At 42.3% G+C, this 15,508-nt stretch overlaps 3 protein-coding genes and 1 long non-coding RNA gene across 6 annotated transcripts in view; 2 read left to right on the top strand and 2 right to left on the bottom strand.

The window, feature by feature from the left end:
* btbd11b (BTB (POZ) domain containing 11b) overlaps window positions 1-6,082 on the bottom strand; it is a 122,848-nt gene extending 116,766 nt beyond the window's left edge. Inside the window, exon 1 of the mRNA XM_052061642.1 lies at window positions 6,061-6,082. The gene's annotated coding sequence lies outside the window, so the exon portion shown is untranslated. The remainder of the gene's footprint in view (window positions 1-6,060) is intronic.
* Window positions 1-15,508, top strand: part of LOC127598207 (uncharacterized) — a 57,156-nt gene that overhangs the window by 23,682 nt on the left and 17,966 nt on the right. The window lies entirely within an intron of this gene.
* Window positions 1,224-5,318, top strand: zgc:153031. Its single transcript, XM_052061808.1, is given in 9 exon segments — window positions 1,224-1,239; window positions 1,242-1,265; window positions 1,268-1,303; window positions 1,306-1,426; window positions 2,090-2,139; window positions 2,708-2,813; window positions 2,951-3,077; window positions 3,216-3,334; window positions 4,137-5,318. Coding segments are annotated over 9 exon segments (714 nt in total). The 3' UTR covers window positions 4,252-5,318.
* Window positions 8,795-15,508, bottom strand: part of mterf2 (mitochondrial transcription termination factor 2) — a 95,137-nt gene continuing 88,423 nt past the window's right edge. For 2 of the 3 annotated variants that reach the window (XM_052061614.1, XM_052061615.1), the window contains exon 3: window positions 8,795-11,449. In XM_052061614.1, coding sequence (XP_051917574.1) covers window positions 10,293-11,449 — 1,157 coding nt within the window. In that variant the 3' untranslated portion in view covers window positions 8,795-10,292. Of the gene's footprint in view, window positions 11,450-12,432; window positions 12,505-15,508 lie in introns of those variants that run through there. The other variant, XM_052061616.1, reaches the window with a different exon arrangement.

Here is a 15,508-nt window from a genome sequence, read left to right as displayed (position 1 = left end):
ATAACACAAACCCAATTCCCATGACATTGGGGCATTATGCTAAACATGAATAAAAACAGAATACAATGATTAGCAAATCGTCTTTGACCTATATTTAATTGAACACCATAAAGACTTTATATTTAACATTCAAACTTATACACTTTATTTTTAGTCAACAATCATTAACTAACACATTCCGCAAAAGCTGCAACAGGGGCATCTTTACCACTGTATTACATCATCTTTTAACAACATTCAATAAACATTTGGGAACAGAGGACACTAATCATTGAAGCTTTCTCGGTGAATTTCTTTCCCATTCTTGCTTGATGTAATGATGAATCAGACATTGCTTGGGTGGCCGACTATTAAGTTACTCCAAAACCCGTATGTCCCTTTTAGCATTACCAATGCCGTCACGGATGTAAGTTGCCTATGCATTGACACCTGTGTGTTGTCGTGTATTCAATCAAATACACGTTGAACATGTTTTGTAAATCATTGTATTGTGTTTTTATTTATGTGGAGAACAGCGTCCCAACTTCATTGAAATTGGATTTGTGCAACAACCCTGAACAAGAGTAATTCAGATACTGTCTTTTAGGAGATTTTTCTTTGTATTGCTGTTGAAATGTACGGAATTCCTTCATCTTATTTACACAAGCAAATTGAATCTGTTTCCCCAAGATATTTTTTTTTCAATTCGGTATCTGATTGAAAATGACTGAAATGAATGAGTATCAAATCCAAATACAGTACATACCGGTATTTAAAAAGCATGCTAATGTGTATTTAATGTTCTGAAGAATATGAAATGTTCAAACCCGTCAAAGAAACTGCCCGAGATCATGGGATCACAAAAGGAAATACAGTAGTTGCACAGATCTTTTTAAGTGTATATTGGGGGGTTCTGAACTTCTTTTGTAAGTACTGTACCTCCTCATTACCAAGCGTTGCTGTTTTGTGATGGGGGTTTTTTGTTTGTTTGTTTTTTAGTAAAGAAGGACCAGATATAACCTGTTTTGGAAATAAAGCAACATTGTGTTATGTAAGTCAAACGCTGTTGTGTTTTATTCGGTTATCTTTGAAAGTTTAGTCACTGAGTCATTTTACATGCGAGGTGCTGCCTCCGGGACACGGTAATTATGCAGAGGTGTGCGCCCACAAAATCGGAAAGGCGCATGCTCCAACGCTTTGTACAATGACAAAACACACATGACGAACCAACCCAAAAGCAACTCATGCTCAGTGGGCGGTGTCAGAAGAGTTCACTCATCCGGTAGATACGATCTGATCGAGATCCAAGCTTCGCGTAGGGACTGGCTGGGTTTCTGGATATGGAAGACGGTCACCGGATTGTGCAGAAGAAACCCGTACGCGTTATCGCAGCGGTGTGCAAAGAAAGGGGCATCGGAAAAAATGGCACACTGCCCTGGAATCTACCGTAAGTCTCTTTCTGCGCAGACAAAACACTTTTGAAACACTTTTCGGCCCATTAAAACCAGGCGTCGGTGCTTGTTGAGGCCATATGATGCACAAATAGTGTCAGGCCGCCCACAGATAATACTTTAAAATATAAATTACAATCGAAGTGACGTTCATTGGAACGTGCAAAGTGAAAACGATGCAATAAGTCACGTCTATTGCTTAGTTCGATTACACGTTTACGATAAACCTCAAAACTGTTTTGTTATACATCACTGGATAAACTTGTCAAGAGATACACCAATCAGATCAAAGGCAGCCTGCGCGTTTCATTATCCAGTCCAAGAGCTGCGGACTGCGGAGCAAATAGAGTCGAAGGTTTTAATCGACACTATCAGAAAGGGATGCTCATAATCGTAGTTGTAATGAGTACGGACGCCCGCGGGGGCAAACGCGGCCTGTTGTGTTGGGGCATTGTTTTATGAAGTCACAACCAAGTTATACGTATGTGTGCATGTTTCACAAATTACAACGAAGACCATATACTGGTTGAAAATGCTCATTTTTCCATTTTAAAATGGAATATATCACCACATATACAGTAAATCAGTGACATGTTTGCAAGGAATAAATGTGAAGCTTCTGAAGACTGACTTGTTTTCTATTTTTTTTTCTCTTTCAGATCTGAATTCCAGTACTTTCTCCGCAGTGTTACACAAGTCTCCAAACCAGGTGATGTCAACTTCAATCTACAATTGTGAACTGAAGTGTCCGGCACTAGATACCTTCCTGCATGGCTATGTTATAATGTTATACGTTTACACTTCTAGTACCTTGTACACTTACTAAAAGGGTTAGTGTCACTTTCAATTTGATGGATCATATGGACAGGTCGATTGTGTCGAATGGCAAGCACTGTTTTATATGATCCAACAATTAGTTTTCTGTCATTTAAAAAAATTTTAATTCATTACATTTCATGAAATGCATCCTTCATGTGATATTTTAATGAATTGGTGTCCATTGTACAGTGTGATTTTAACTCAACAGTATGATCCTCAATTTTAAATATTAACCATTTCTCCCGTAAACGAGATCACAAATGTACTCTTTCTGTAGAAATTTCAAATATTAGGAGCCATATCAATATCAGAATGACCTCTTTGCATATATTCCCAAAATTAGAAATAGAATGCCTGATTTTAAAAAAAATTAAGTTTTCACTTAGCATTGTATAGTTAGGCCTTTGATGGACACTGATCAGGTCAAACGCTTATATTTATTTTTATTATTTTTACAGGAAAGTTTAATATGTTGGTGTGGGGCAAACTGTGCTGGTTCTCCAACCCTCAGACTATGTTCCCAATGGCTAATGTTTTGAATGCAGTCCTGAGTGAAACACTGGCGTGAGTGCAATTTCTCCTTCGCTAAGAAAAGAGACCACATATGATCGAGATGGATATTGGTGGCACTCATTATTCATTGTTGTTATCTACTCATTTACTATACCTCCAGTCTCACTCTCTTTACATCTGTCTCACAGGACAGTTCCAGATTATGCCCATTTCCTGTGTCAGGACCTGAAGAGTGCTGTCCTTTTGGCAGCACAGTACCCGCTCGCAGACTTGATTGAGACCATTTGGGTTGTTGGAGGCACTCGGGTCTACAAGGTACATTTTATGGTTAACGGCGAGCCAGGTTCTATCCAGTTGTTGCTGGACACAATTCCCTTCTTGATGTCTCAAAAACCTTCTCGCTCTCTCTCTCTCTCTCTCTCTCTCTCTCTCTCTCTTTCTTTATTTTAACAGGATGCACTGGATCATCCCTGGTGTGATTTAGTGTTCCTGACTGATATCATGGCTGAATTTGAGTGTGATGTCTTCTTCCCTGAGATGGATCCACAAGTTTTCAAGAAGGTGCAAGAAAGGTACTTTTGTTCTTCTGCTCTTCTTTCTCCCCGTGAATACACAAATAAGTACTTCTTCCATTTAGATGTACAGGTTTTACTTTTTATGTACCCGTCTGTCGAATACCACTCAAATGTGAGCAGTTGTTGTGTGATTGACTGGTGACCAGTCCAGGGCGTAGTTTGCTTTTTTTCTAAAGTCATCTGGGACCCTTAATAGGGCAAGCGGTAAAGAAAATGCCAAATCGATGTGGGTGGATGACATTGTCATACTCTAATATAAAGTGGTTAAGAATGACTTCTCAGTCAAAATGCTAAGTCAATTGTCTTCATTTAAAGATAATAATAATTTCGTGCACTACATCTGTGGTAAAGTTGCGGTAGTTGAATTCGGTCAATCAAGTCAAGCGGTTGTGAAACGAAATAAGGTGACGACATCAGTATGATAATGTCCTGAATTAGCTTTGCTTGAAAGAGTGTGCGTGCCCTGCAATTGGCTACTGACCAGTCCAGGATGTACTTTGCCTGAGCAATCTAAATCTGGTGGGACACACCCCAGCTAACCCGAATAAGGGCAAGCACGATTGAAAATAGTTGGTCAAAACATGTAATATTTTGGGGTACCTTAACTTCACCCTTAAAGTGAGTGAAATATTCCATCTCGGGTCATCATGTAGCCCACAGAGTTAAGTTTTCATTGTGTAATTTAACGCCACTTGCTGTGTTCAAGGAACTGTAACTCAATTGTTTTTTCTTATAGGCTGCATATGGTGGTATGATGGTATGCATGGTTAATTTTCTTCTTGTTTTGTCTCCAAATAAGATTTGCTGGAGTCCCAAGTGGAATCCACGAGGAGAATGGCATTAAATATCAATTCCAGGTATTCAAGCGGAATGATGAAGAGAGAAATGAAGAGAATGTTTTGAACGACAGTTAAATGTTTTGCTATTGTAATATCACTGTAAAACTTCATCAGTATTCCAGTTTTTATACCCAAATGTTTTTATTAGTTCTGACGGTAATGAAAACAAAAAAATGCTGTGCTGTTGTGGGTGAGTGACTGTTTGCACTAGAGTAGGGGTCCTCAACCACCAGTCCTCAGGGCATTTGGTACTGGGCCTCACAGAAATAACTTGCCTTAATTCCGTTTTATTTATTTCGGAACACGAAAGATGTTTTATTGAGAAAAATCACCGGATCCTCTGTTACATCTGTCTGTGTCACGCATGACACACGTCAAGCCGCGCTTCTCCGTCACGTGACCGATTACGCTAAAAACAAAATGCTGGAGCTCGCAAAATGAGCGAAAAAACTGCTGGAGATCGCAAATGACGGCAGCCTTAAAAGTACGTTCGAGACAACTGGATTAAAGTTATGGCTGAATACTCCGAGATCGCCACAATAGCACTGTTGCCATTTCCGACATCCTACCTGTGTGAGGCGGGGGGTTTCTGCAGCAATGGCGACTAAAACAAAATTACGAAGTAGACTGGACATAAACCACACACTTGAGGTGTCATTGTCTCCTATTACTCCAAGATGGGACCGTATGGTTACAGAAAATCAAGCTTGGGGCTGTGGCGAGTCGTCATTTTCATGCACTTTGAATTTGCGTTGTATCGTATTTTGAAGGCATTAAACATGACCATCGCGATATGAGTGTTGCGGCCAGATTAGACGCTCCTTGTCTTTATTATTATATTTCGAAAACACAACAGTTTTCATGCAGCTCATACCATATTATTTTGTTGAATTATGTCCGCCACACCTTAAGCGCCGGTCCCTGAAAATATTGTCTGACATAAACCAAAAAAGGTTGGGGACCCCTGCACTAGTGTATGTCACACCCTGGTCATTCTGTTTCACAAATTTTAACAATGGTTTGGATGGTGCCCACCTGAATCTGAGTTATGAGAAACATAATCTTCACGGAGAATCTGTTACTTCAGTTTCCTTGACCTGTTCTGTCAGACCAATAAACTGTACCCACAGTTTACTAATCTATACCCTCAGTTTTGCAAATCTTTGGGGCTGCATTGTAATCCCTGTATATCTGTCAAACCCCACTTCCCCCGTCATGAACTGCCAGCAAAAACGTTGGCATTCTGGGTTACGTGGTCAATGAGATCCGCAATGGACCTTGACAAAAAATAAAATTCCATCTTTTTAAGGCTCGTAGTCGCGGTTTTCTTTCCGAGGCTATGAATACATGGCTTTCATGTTGGGACTTGTAGCGAGAATGGGTGATCCCTCATAAAAGTGTAGACAATTAATCACGGCTCAGAAGAGACGCCTGCATTACTCCCACTCAGCGCTCACCTTTAGGGCCAATGAGAGGAAATTATGACAAATCTCGTTAAATCTCAAGAAACGTGAGGGTGGGGAGGTACAATAAAATAAATTGGAAGTTCTTTTACCAAAATAGAGGTTAATACTTGCACCCAAACACACACACTATTCATGATTGACGTCTCTTGATGGATAATGTTTAACTACAGCAACAAGACATAATCTGCACATTCTTGTTCTACGGCAAGCCTTAGTGAATGACGAAAACATAAACAAATCAAAATGGATGAGAGGTCAGGAAGGAACGGGGCGTCCAATAGAGAGGCGTGAGAAGGTGCTAATGAGGAGTATAGTGACGGTGACGGATTTTTATGAAATGCACAACATTTGGTCGCGTTCATTCAAATGTGGTATGCAACAAACTGAAGCACTCGTCCACTGCCGAGTCAGCACTTACATTTGGGAAGCGGAGTTTCCCGTGATGAGCAGCTGGAAGGAACTTTGACTTGTTCTCAGATGAAGAAAAGGAAAACTCTACAGGAAAAAAGGCGGCACCTGGAAACAAGAAAACCAAAGTTTGGTACGGTTCGCGTGGCGATGGCCCAGTGGAGTCATCAATGCTAAATATCAGGATAAGCGCAGTAAGCAATACGCAAGCATAAACAGTATTTTTCATTTCAAAGAATACATTGAGCGTTATAACTGCATAGAAAGCTTGCAGCTGCAGTTCCCACGTCCATCCAAGGGGGTCAGTCTGGGTCCAGCAATGCCAAATTGACTGGAGTTGACCAAACTGCGTGGAGGCCTTTCGTTTGAGGTGTTCTCCGACTTCAAAGCTGGAGAGATGACACAATGTCTGGTCCAGGGCAGTTTGAATACACAGCAGAGTGTCTGTAGATATTTCCCAGCTGCTTAAGTATATCTTCTCATCAAGAGTGTGTTTCTGGGGATCTTGCATGCTTTTGTCTTGTCTTGTTATCAAATTCCCTTGATTTGCTTTCTTTGACTTGAGACTGGAGCAGACATGGTGGGGCGGTCTGGGCTGAGGTTAGTACTTAGATGAGGAGACATGGTCCACTTGTGGTTTAATCATTACAGACCTAATCCAAGTTCTATGTGAAAATTGAATTAATAGTGAGTGAATATGAAGCTTGTTTGAATCATTCACCATTTAGTCCAAGACTCCATAACGTTTTTGAAACAGAGTTATTTCTTGGGTACCGATTAATGTGAAGGGCTGCTAGTTTGGAGAAACAAAATATCTTCCACATTTCCTTTTCATAATGCTGTTATATGACTGTCCGTGTTTTATGTTATGCGTTGTGTTTATTAATTTACTTTATGTTAACTGTTTTGTTAAGCGCTTTGTTACAGCTCCCGCTGTTGTGAAAGCGCTATATAAATCAGCATGTATTGTATTGTATCATTTGTTAACATAAGAAATATCAATACGCAACATCTCTGCTAAGGATTATGTGTGGTTGATTTAAATGTGCTAAAATAATGACTATTAATATGCAATAAAAGTGGTGTATTTCTTTCTGCATGTTCCGGTGATTTATTACATCGTCTAGTTGGAGTCAAAGTGCATGATAGAATCCAGTCTAGCGTCCACGTTCCTACGGGAAAACACACGACACAGCCCACAAAAACACATTTCTCTTCATTTATATCAGTTTATCAATGAGGAGTTAATCTTATTTCTTCATCTCACCGAGACTTGTACGACAATACCATTGTTCCAACATCATCAAACTCCAATGGAGTTGAGCTCACAGATGAGCTTGAAGAGGCCCATCACATCCGACATCACTGACATCTGACCTCACAAATGTGAATGGAAAGCAGGTTATTTATTAACACAGTACATGTACGCTCCCACTTTAGCTGGAATTCATTGCTTGTAATTGCAGATGTCACCTGTTTGTTGAGATATGCCCCATAACGGCAAAAAGTTAAGCGTGACTAATATCAACCTGTGCCATGTTGGAAATGAAAAAGGACAATTTATGCTCACCCTTATTAACCTCTCTGGCTCGACTTTGCCATTGAGGGACAGTCAGCAAAGGACAAGTGAACACGGATGGCTTTGCCTCTTTGGAGCTGACCAAAGCCCTGTATCATCTGCTTCCATAGGCAGCTCCAAAATGCGCTCAGTTGAACCAAATAGTCATTGATTAGGGAGAACTATAATTGGGTGTGAGGCTTGTGTGCTTGTTCAAAGTTGTACAAGACCTACTGTAGGCTTAACAGATACAGTATACCAACTGGCCAGAATATATATCACTTCTCATAATTTCCAACAAGCAAATAACCATCCATCCATATTCTCATTCGCTTCTCCTTACGAGGGTCGCGGGGTGTGCTGGAGCCTACCCCAGCTGTCTTCGAGCAGTAGGCGGGGATACCCTGAATTGGTTGCCATCCAATCGCAGGGCACACAGACGAACAGCCATTTGCGCTCACACTCACACCTAGACAATTTGGAGTGTTCCACGAACCTGCCAGGCATGTTTTTGGAATGTGGGAGGAAACTGGAATATCCGGGGGAAAAAAACCCATGCAGGCACGGGGAGAACATGCAAACCCCACACAGGAAGTGTGTGTGATTTTCAAACCAAGTAAGCAGCTTTTTCAAAAACGGTATAATAATACTGAGTTTTCATGTTGTCATGAAAAGATTCTCATGAACACAGTTTATTATTCTAATCACAATTTGTATTGGTTTAGGTCTCCAAAGCATCATACAGAGAGGCTTGTCCAATATTTAAACTCACAGGGCACACGGAGACAAACACGCATTCACACTCACATTTGCTGCACACATACATCTATGACAATTTAGTCTAAGGTTTCGAAAGGTGGAAGAAAAGCCTTGCATGTGTGCAGGGATGTTCCAGCAGGGATTCAAATCAATATCACATGAGGATGAGGCAGACTGCTATTTCGCCATGCTGCCCCTGTCTCAGGTGCAACCACAATAATAAATATATAGTTAAATAAACATTTCAAAATTGTATTTCTGAAGGCAATTTTTATGTCATATCACTTGGACATGTACATGGAGCAATTTAACAAATACAATAAACAGTAAAATAAATCGGAAACTCATCAGATGAGATGTAGCAGGTCTGATTATGCAGTTGTGGTAAACATAAAAACTGTTCATATAAAATGAGGCTGAGTAACAACACGGTTCATTTCTTTGTATACATATTAAAGAATATACGACATTGATGCTGATGTGAATGTATTACTTGCCACGAGTGTACAACAGACTTTTCAACCGAGCAACATGACAAAGTAAAGGATGTGTAAAATTAGTCAGCTGACGGGTTTATGTGAAGCATCACCCAGGCCCCCTCGAGGCTTTGCTGTTGTGAATGCTCTCAATATGATTCCTATTCAAGTATCCCTCTGCTGAGCACACATGCATTATCACCAGATGCACTACTCTTTTTCATTATCTGCCCAGTGGCTATCACCATGACTACACAGTCATGCTGAGTGATGAAGACGGCAGCAGATGGGGAGTGGAAGTTGTTAACGTATGTTTTCTTCTTGTTCCTCCCCCACTCCGGACACTCAAGTCCTTGCTTTCTTTCTTTGCTCATTAGATGGTAAAACAAAAGCTATCCAACATGTTTTAAGGCAGGGGTGCCCATTAGGTAGATCCTGATCTACCGGTAGATCTAAGACAGATCCCAAGTAGATCTGAGGAGTGTCGAGGAGAAAAAAACAAACAACCATTTGTGTGTCTTTGTACATGTTAATAATATATTTTTTTGTGTTAATGTGACCCCAAAAATAATTAAAAATAAAATAAAGCAGGTAAATCTTGAATTTACGGTGGCGCGTAATTACGTCACCAGAAGTTGTTAGCTCTCAGCAGTCTGCAATTGCAGCTTGTCATCAGAACTGCTGCGCTCTATCTTTTATCAACATAATGCCTTTTTTTTTCATCGAATGCCATTTTGCTTTGTTTCTTTATAATGCCATTGTTTTTTGTCGCTTTTTCAGTTGCTGCCATGAATTGGACTGGTGAGCGTCGTGCTTTCATTGTGGAAACGTTTATGTGCAAAGAGAGGGCCGGCAGCCTGAACTAAGATGGTGGGGAGCTTCCTGAAGAGTACGGTACACAGAATATTCTTTTGTACTGTAGACTAGTAAAAACAGGTTGTTGTCCCAATACGTTTGTCCACTTGTTTTTCACAATCCTCTCATGATATGTTCTTTTGATCTTAAAGATCAGTCATCATCGAGCTCACATTGTGTTGCAAACATCCCATGGCTAGAATTAAATAAGGTACTGAGACAACTTTATAATTAAACGACTATAATTAGATTACTGTCGAACAGATCAAAGCATTCCAAGTTTAATTTGTTTCAAGTTTAACTCACGTTGAAGATACAGCACTTTGATATAAATAATAATAATAATAATACATTTTATTTATAAGCGCCTTTCAAGACACCCAAGGACACTTTATAAAGACCGAGTTCCAAAGAATAGTAAACAACGTTTTAAATTATTCTTGTTTTTTTTCAAGCTCATTTGGTTTCATGAAGGGGCCACAGTTTGTGCACTTATATTTGCACCTCTCACTCAACTCCAGAACTAAAACTGTTCAATGAATACCTTTCTGACAGTGTCAGAGGCTGGTATCGCAAGAGTCTGTGAAATATTTGTTAGTCATCTCCTTTTAAAGGAGCAACAGGGTTAAAAAGAGGTCGCTGTCTGCATAGCTGAAGTTTCCCATAGTTCACCTCAAAGTCCTTCTTAGTACCATTAAGAACGTCTAGGCTAGCAGTCCTTACATCGTAACCACGTGATTTCAGTCTCTGGATGCGATAATTAACGATTTGTGTGGTCAGTTCCAGCACAGTCGGGGTTTGCATAATTTGATGCATACTGATTCCGGCGCGGAGGAGCCCTTGGAAGCGTTCAGCCAGAATATCTTCAGGGTAGTAGAGTAACGCTGGACAGCGGACAATGATATCTCGCAGCTCTGCCTCCGAGCACCCCAAGGTGTCCTGAGAGTAGTTCAGGGTGTGACGCATGCTGTCCGGGTTCAGCTCAATAACAGAGCCCTTCAGTTTGGAGAGCAGATAGAGGAGCTCTGCTGTGCTGAAACCTCTGTCTTGCAGGAAGAGCATATTCTGTCTCAGGACTTCGGGCGGTTTCAGGAGTACAAAGGGGTTCTGGATTAACAGCTTCTGAAGCCAGATCTTCATGTTGGTCTCATCTCCACCGAGGTCCTGGTAGGTCTGCTGGAGGCTGCAAACCATCTCCTTGTTCTGCTCTACCGGACGACTGAAGCTCTGCGGGGCACTGGCCATGAGCTTGGTAATCATACGCTTGTTGAGGTTTAAGCTTTGAAGGTAAGTGATGTTTTTGCGCTGGTTGTCGTGGTGACTTGAGGATGTGAAGAAGGAGGCTGGGAATTTCTCGATGATACCAACCAGCTCTTTCTGGTTGGGACACACTGACAGCCAGAGCGCTTTCTGTGCAAGTGTTTGGTCTGGATTGCAGAGTACAGCCTCAGGGTAAACCGTTAAAATCTGAGAGATTTTGGTCCCTGAGGCACCCAGGTCCTTCAATAAATCTGCAACCTCCTTTGTGTAAGACGGACTCTGTTGTAGGACCCAGCCTTTAAGCTTTCTCACCTTTTGGATGTCGACAGAAAGACCATACAGAGCCTCCACAGTTTGTTTGTTCTCTGCTGAGCTGAATGTCCCACATGGTCTGAAGTTTGAAGATAAATATGTCACACGGTGGCACTGAAGACACAGTGATGTGGAGATGAGGCGTAGCATTGATGAAAGTAAGGCTTTGTCTTGATCACCTATGAAGCAGGAGAAGAAACTTTAGAGATTCTAATAACACCTTTATGACCCCTTAGCAAACATTACATCACTGTTTTGGATATATAACACCGTTTGGGGGGGAAAAAAAATCGCTCAACTTGGAAAGCAGTGAACAAAAGAAATAACCAATATATATTATATATTTTTTCTTCTTGTTTTTTTTAAATGATTCACAACAGCAGGGATATTTGTTGATTTAAACAAAAAGTGTTCAATACTCTTAATCATGATATTTAGCTTAAAAGAGGCAAATTAAATATTAAGGGGCCAAGCAAACAATTGCATTGGAAGGTTTTGAAGTAACCGGACACATCAGTTAGAAATATTTAACATTAAATCGAATACCCTACCAGTAGTATACGGTGTTCCGTAAGGGTTTGTATTGGGTCCAAAATTATTTATATTTACTACTGATATCACAAAATGTCGAAAATGCTAACAATCTATACTATTTGTCAGTGACACAACTCTCCTATGCTCTACCTTTCTAACTTAGATAATGATCACAAAATTTAAATAACAAATTCAAAACCTTAAAGATCGAGAAGCATGATAACCGTTTTATTCCACCGATACTGATATATTTCTATTTTCTAGTTCCTCTTGGACATTAAATAGAAATCGCTTTATCTAAAGTCTCATCAAATAATTTTTCATGGCGAAATTCAAAACTGTTGTTGCCAGATATCGTTTCAGGGCGGTGGTACAGCATTAAACAACCTTTGTTATTTTCAGAGTTTGAACACGCGGTGTGTAGTGTCAAAAACAATCAATCAAAGCACTCATCACAACGAAAGGTCGGTATTATTGATTTATTTAGTACACGCTAAGGTTATTAGCGCACGGATCTTGAACTTCGCATCAAAAAACAAACAAATATCGCTGCGATGACAGTCCAAATTTGGTGATATCCCGTATAAAATAACGCTAATGTTGTGAGGATAAGCAGAGTAAACATTACCTACAACTGCGGTCAGCGGATGTGACGTTGGTTAAGGAACAGCTTCTTCTTCTACGACATTTATTCCCACATCTTCCGTTTTATACCCAAGAGCGACATTTACAGGCTACTGCTATTTCTGCAGTTACATTTGATTCTACCTAATCAAAACTCATAACATTACGACTGTTACTTCTTCTGCTACTAACATTACAGTACTCCGAATACGACTAAAATAACAATAATTATGATAACAGCTCAACTCGACTCCGCTCAAGTTTTATTAATTACAGAGCACCTTAACATTTCCAAACTGCCTTTCATTTCCAAAATTCTGGAAAAAGTGGTGCACATGCAGTTGAAACTTTTTTGGATGAACATAACATCTTGGAGGTCTTCCAGTCAGGTTTCAAGACGATGCATAGCACGGAGTCAGCCCTGTTACGCGTTTCTAATGACATCCTCCTGGCAAATGACTCTGGAGACCATGTGTGTCTGGTTTTATTGGACTTAACTGCAGCATTTGATACAGTGGATCACAGTATTCTGCTGACTTGTTTGCAGCACATGGTGGGCATTGGCGGTAGTGCTCTTGAGTGGTTTACGTCCTATCTAGCTGACAGGACCTTTTGTGTCAGCCTTGGCTGCTCTGAGTCACGCACTGCTCCCCTGTCATGTGGTGTTCCACAGGGCTCAATTCTGGGGGCTCTGCTGTTCTCACTGTATCTGCTCCCATTGGGTTCCATCTTAAGAAAACATGGTATTCCCTTCCACTGCAATGCAGATGACTGCCAGATCTATGTTCCACTGAGCAAGAAAGACGCCTTCTCATTAAGGCCACTCCTATCCTGTCTGGAGGAAATCAAAACCTGGATGGCACAAAATTTCTTGAAATTCAACGAAAACAAGACAGAGGTGATATTGTTTGGTCCCAGTGGCCCTTGTACATTGCATCCTGTAGACTTGGGCCCCCTGTCTCCTTATCTGAAATCAACGGTCTCAAACTTGGGCCTTAAACTGGACAGTGATTTCAAACTCGATCGGCAAATTGGTGCCGTTGTTAAATCCAGCTTCTTTCACATTAGACAGCTGGCCAAAATAAAACCTCTCCTCTCACATGAGCACTTTGAGACAGTAATTCATGCCTTTGTCACATCCCGGCTGGATTACTGCAATGCCCTTTACTTTGGAGTCAGCCAGTCCTCCATTAAGCGCCTTCAGCTGGTCCAGAATGACGCTGCTCGCCCCTTGACTGGTACTTGTAAGAGGGAGCACATAACTCCTACTCTGGCATCCCTTCACTGGCTCCCCATTCATTTTAGAGTTATTTTCAAGATCCTCCTCTTTGTTTTCAAATCTCTGAATAATCTCGCGCCACCTTACCTCTCTGAGCTCATCCGCCCCTACACACCTGCCCGGCGCCTCAGGTCTGTGGACCAGACTTTGTTAGAAGTACCAAGAACTAAACTGAGGCTCAGAGGGAATCGAGCCTTTTCTGTTGCTGGTCCCTCTCTCTGGAATGACCTCCCACTGAACATTCGGCAAGCCTCCTCGCTGCCCATGTTCAAAGCCCTCCTCAAAACTCACTTGTATTCTCTGGCATTCGACTCAGCATGACTTAGATTTGTTCTTGATTTTACTGTTTGGTGCTTTCTACTGCCTTTTATTACCGATTTGTCTTGCTGTTTATTGTGCATGTTAAATTGCTCCATGTACAGCACTTTGTATGCAGCGATGGCTGTTTGAAAGTGCTCTATAAATACTGTTGACTTGACTTGACTTGACTTGACTTGACCAGAATTTCCTCGAAGCCGTCCGGAAGTCGGCTTCCATGGCCTCACCAAACTCTTCCCACGCTCTGGTTTTTGCCTCGGCGACCACCGAAGCTGTGTTCCGCTTGGCCAGTCAATACCCTGCCTCTGGGGTCCCGCAGGCCATAAATGCTCGATAGGACTCCTTCTTCAGCTTGACGGCATCCCTTAATGCTGGTGTCCACCAGCGAGTACGGGGGTTGCCGCCACGACAGGCACCAACCACCTTACGGCCACAACTCAGATTGGCCGCCTCAACAATAGAGGCATGAAACATGGTCCACTCGGGCTCAATGTCCCCCGCCTCCCCCGTACATGGGAAAAGCTCTGTCGGAGGTGGGAGTTGAAACTCCTTCGGACAGGGGATTCCGCCAGACGCTCCCAACAAACCCTCACAATACGTTTGGGTCTGCCAGGACGGACCGGCATCTTCCCACATCATCGGAGCCTACTCACCACCAGGTGGTGATCAGTTGACAGCTCCGCCCCTCTCTTCACACGAGTGTCCAGAACATGCGGCCGCAAATCCGATGATACAACTACAAAGTTGATCATCGAACTGCGGCCTAGGGTGTCCTGGTGCCAAGTGCACATATGGACACCCTTATGTTTGAACAAGGTGTTCGTTATGGACAATCCGTGGCGAGCACAGATGTCCAATAACAAAACACCACTCGAGTTCTGATCGGGGGGCCGTTCCTCCCAGTCACGCCCCTCCAGGTCTCACTGTCATTGCCCACGTGAGCATTGAAGTCCCCCAGCAGAACAAGGGAGTCACCAGCAGCAGTACTCTCCAGCACACCCTCCAAGGACTCCAAAAAGAGTGGGTATGCTGAGCTGCTGTTTGGTGCATATGCACAAACAACAGTCAGGACCCGTCCACCCATCCGAAGGCGGAGGGAGGCAACCCTCTCGTCTACCGGTGTGAACCCCAATGTACAGACACTGAGCCGGGGGGCATTGAGTATGCCCGCAGCTTCTCTGCGCCTCTCACCGTGAGCAACTCCAGAGTGGAAGAGAGTCCAACCCCTCTCGAGAGAACTGGTACCAGAACCCAGGCTGTGTGTGGAGGCAAGTCCGACTATATCCAGTCGGAAATTCTCTGCCTCACACACCAGCTCGGGCTCCTTCCCTGCCAGAGAGGTGACATTCAGTGTCCCAAGAGCTAGCTTCTGCAGCCGAGGATCGGACCGCCAGGGTCCCCGCCTATGGCTGCCACCCAGCTCACATTGCACCCAACCCCTTTGGCCCCTCTCATGGGTGGTGAGCCCATGGGAAGGGGGATC

Source organism: Hippocampus zosterae, chromosome 3 (genome assembly GCF_025434085.1).
Source record: "Hippocampus zosterae strain Florida chromosome 3, ASM2543408v3, whole genome shotgun sequence".
Taxonomy (NCBI): Eukaryota; Metazoa; Chordata; class Actinopteri; order Syngnathiformes; family Syngnathidae; genus Hippocampus; species Hippocampus zosterae.
Note: the sequence above shows the minus strand (reverse complement) of the source record. Positions and strands in the feature narration are given on the sequence as shown.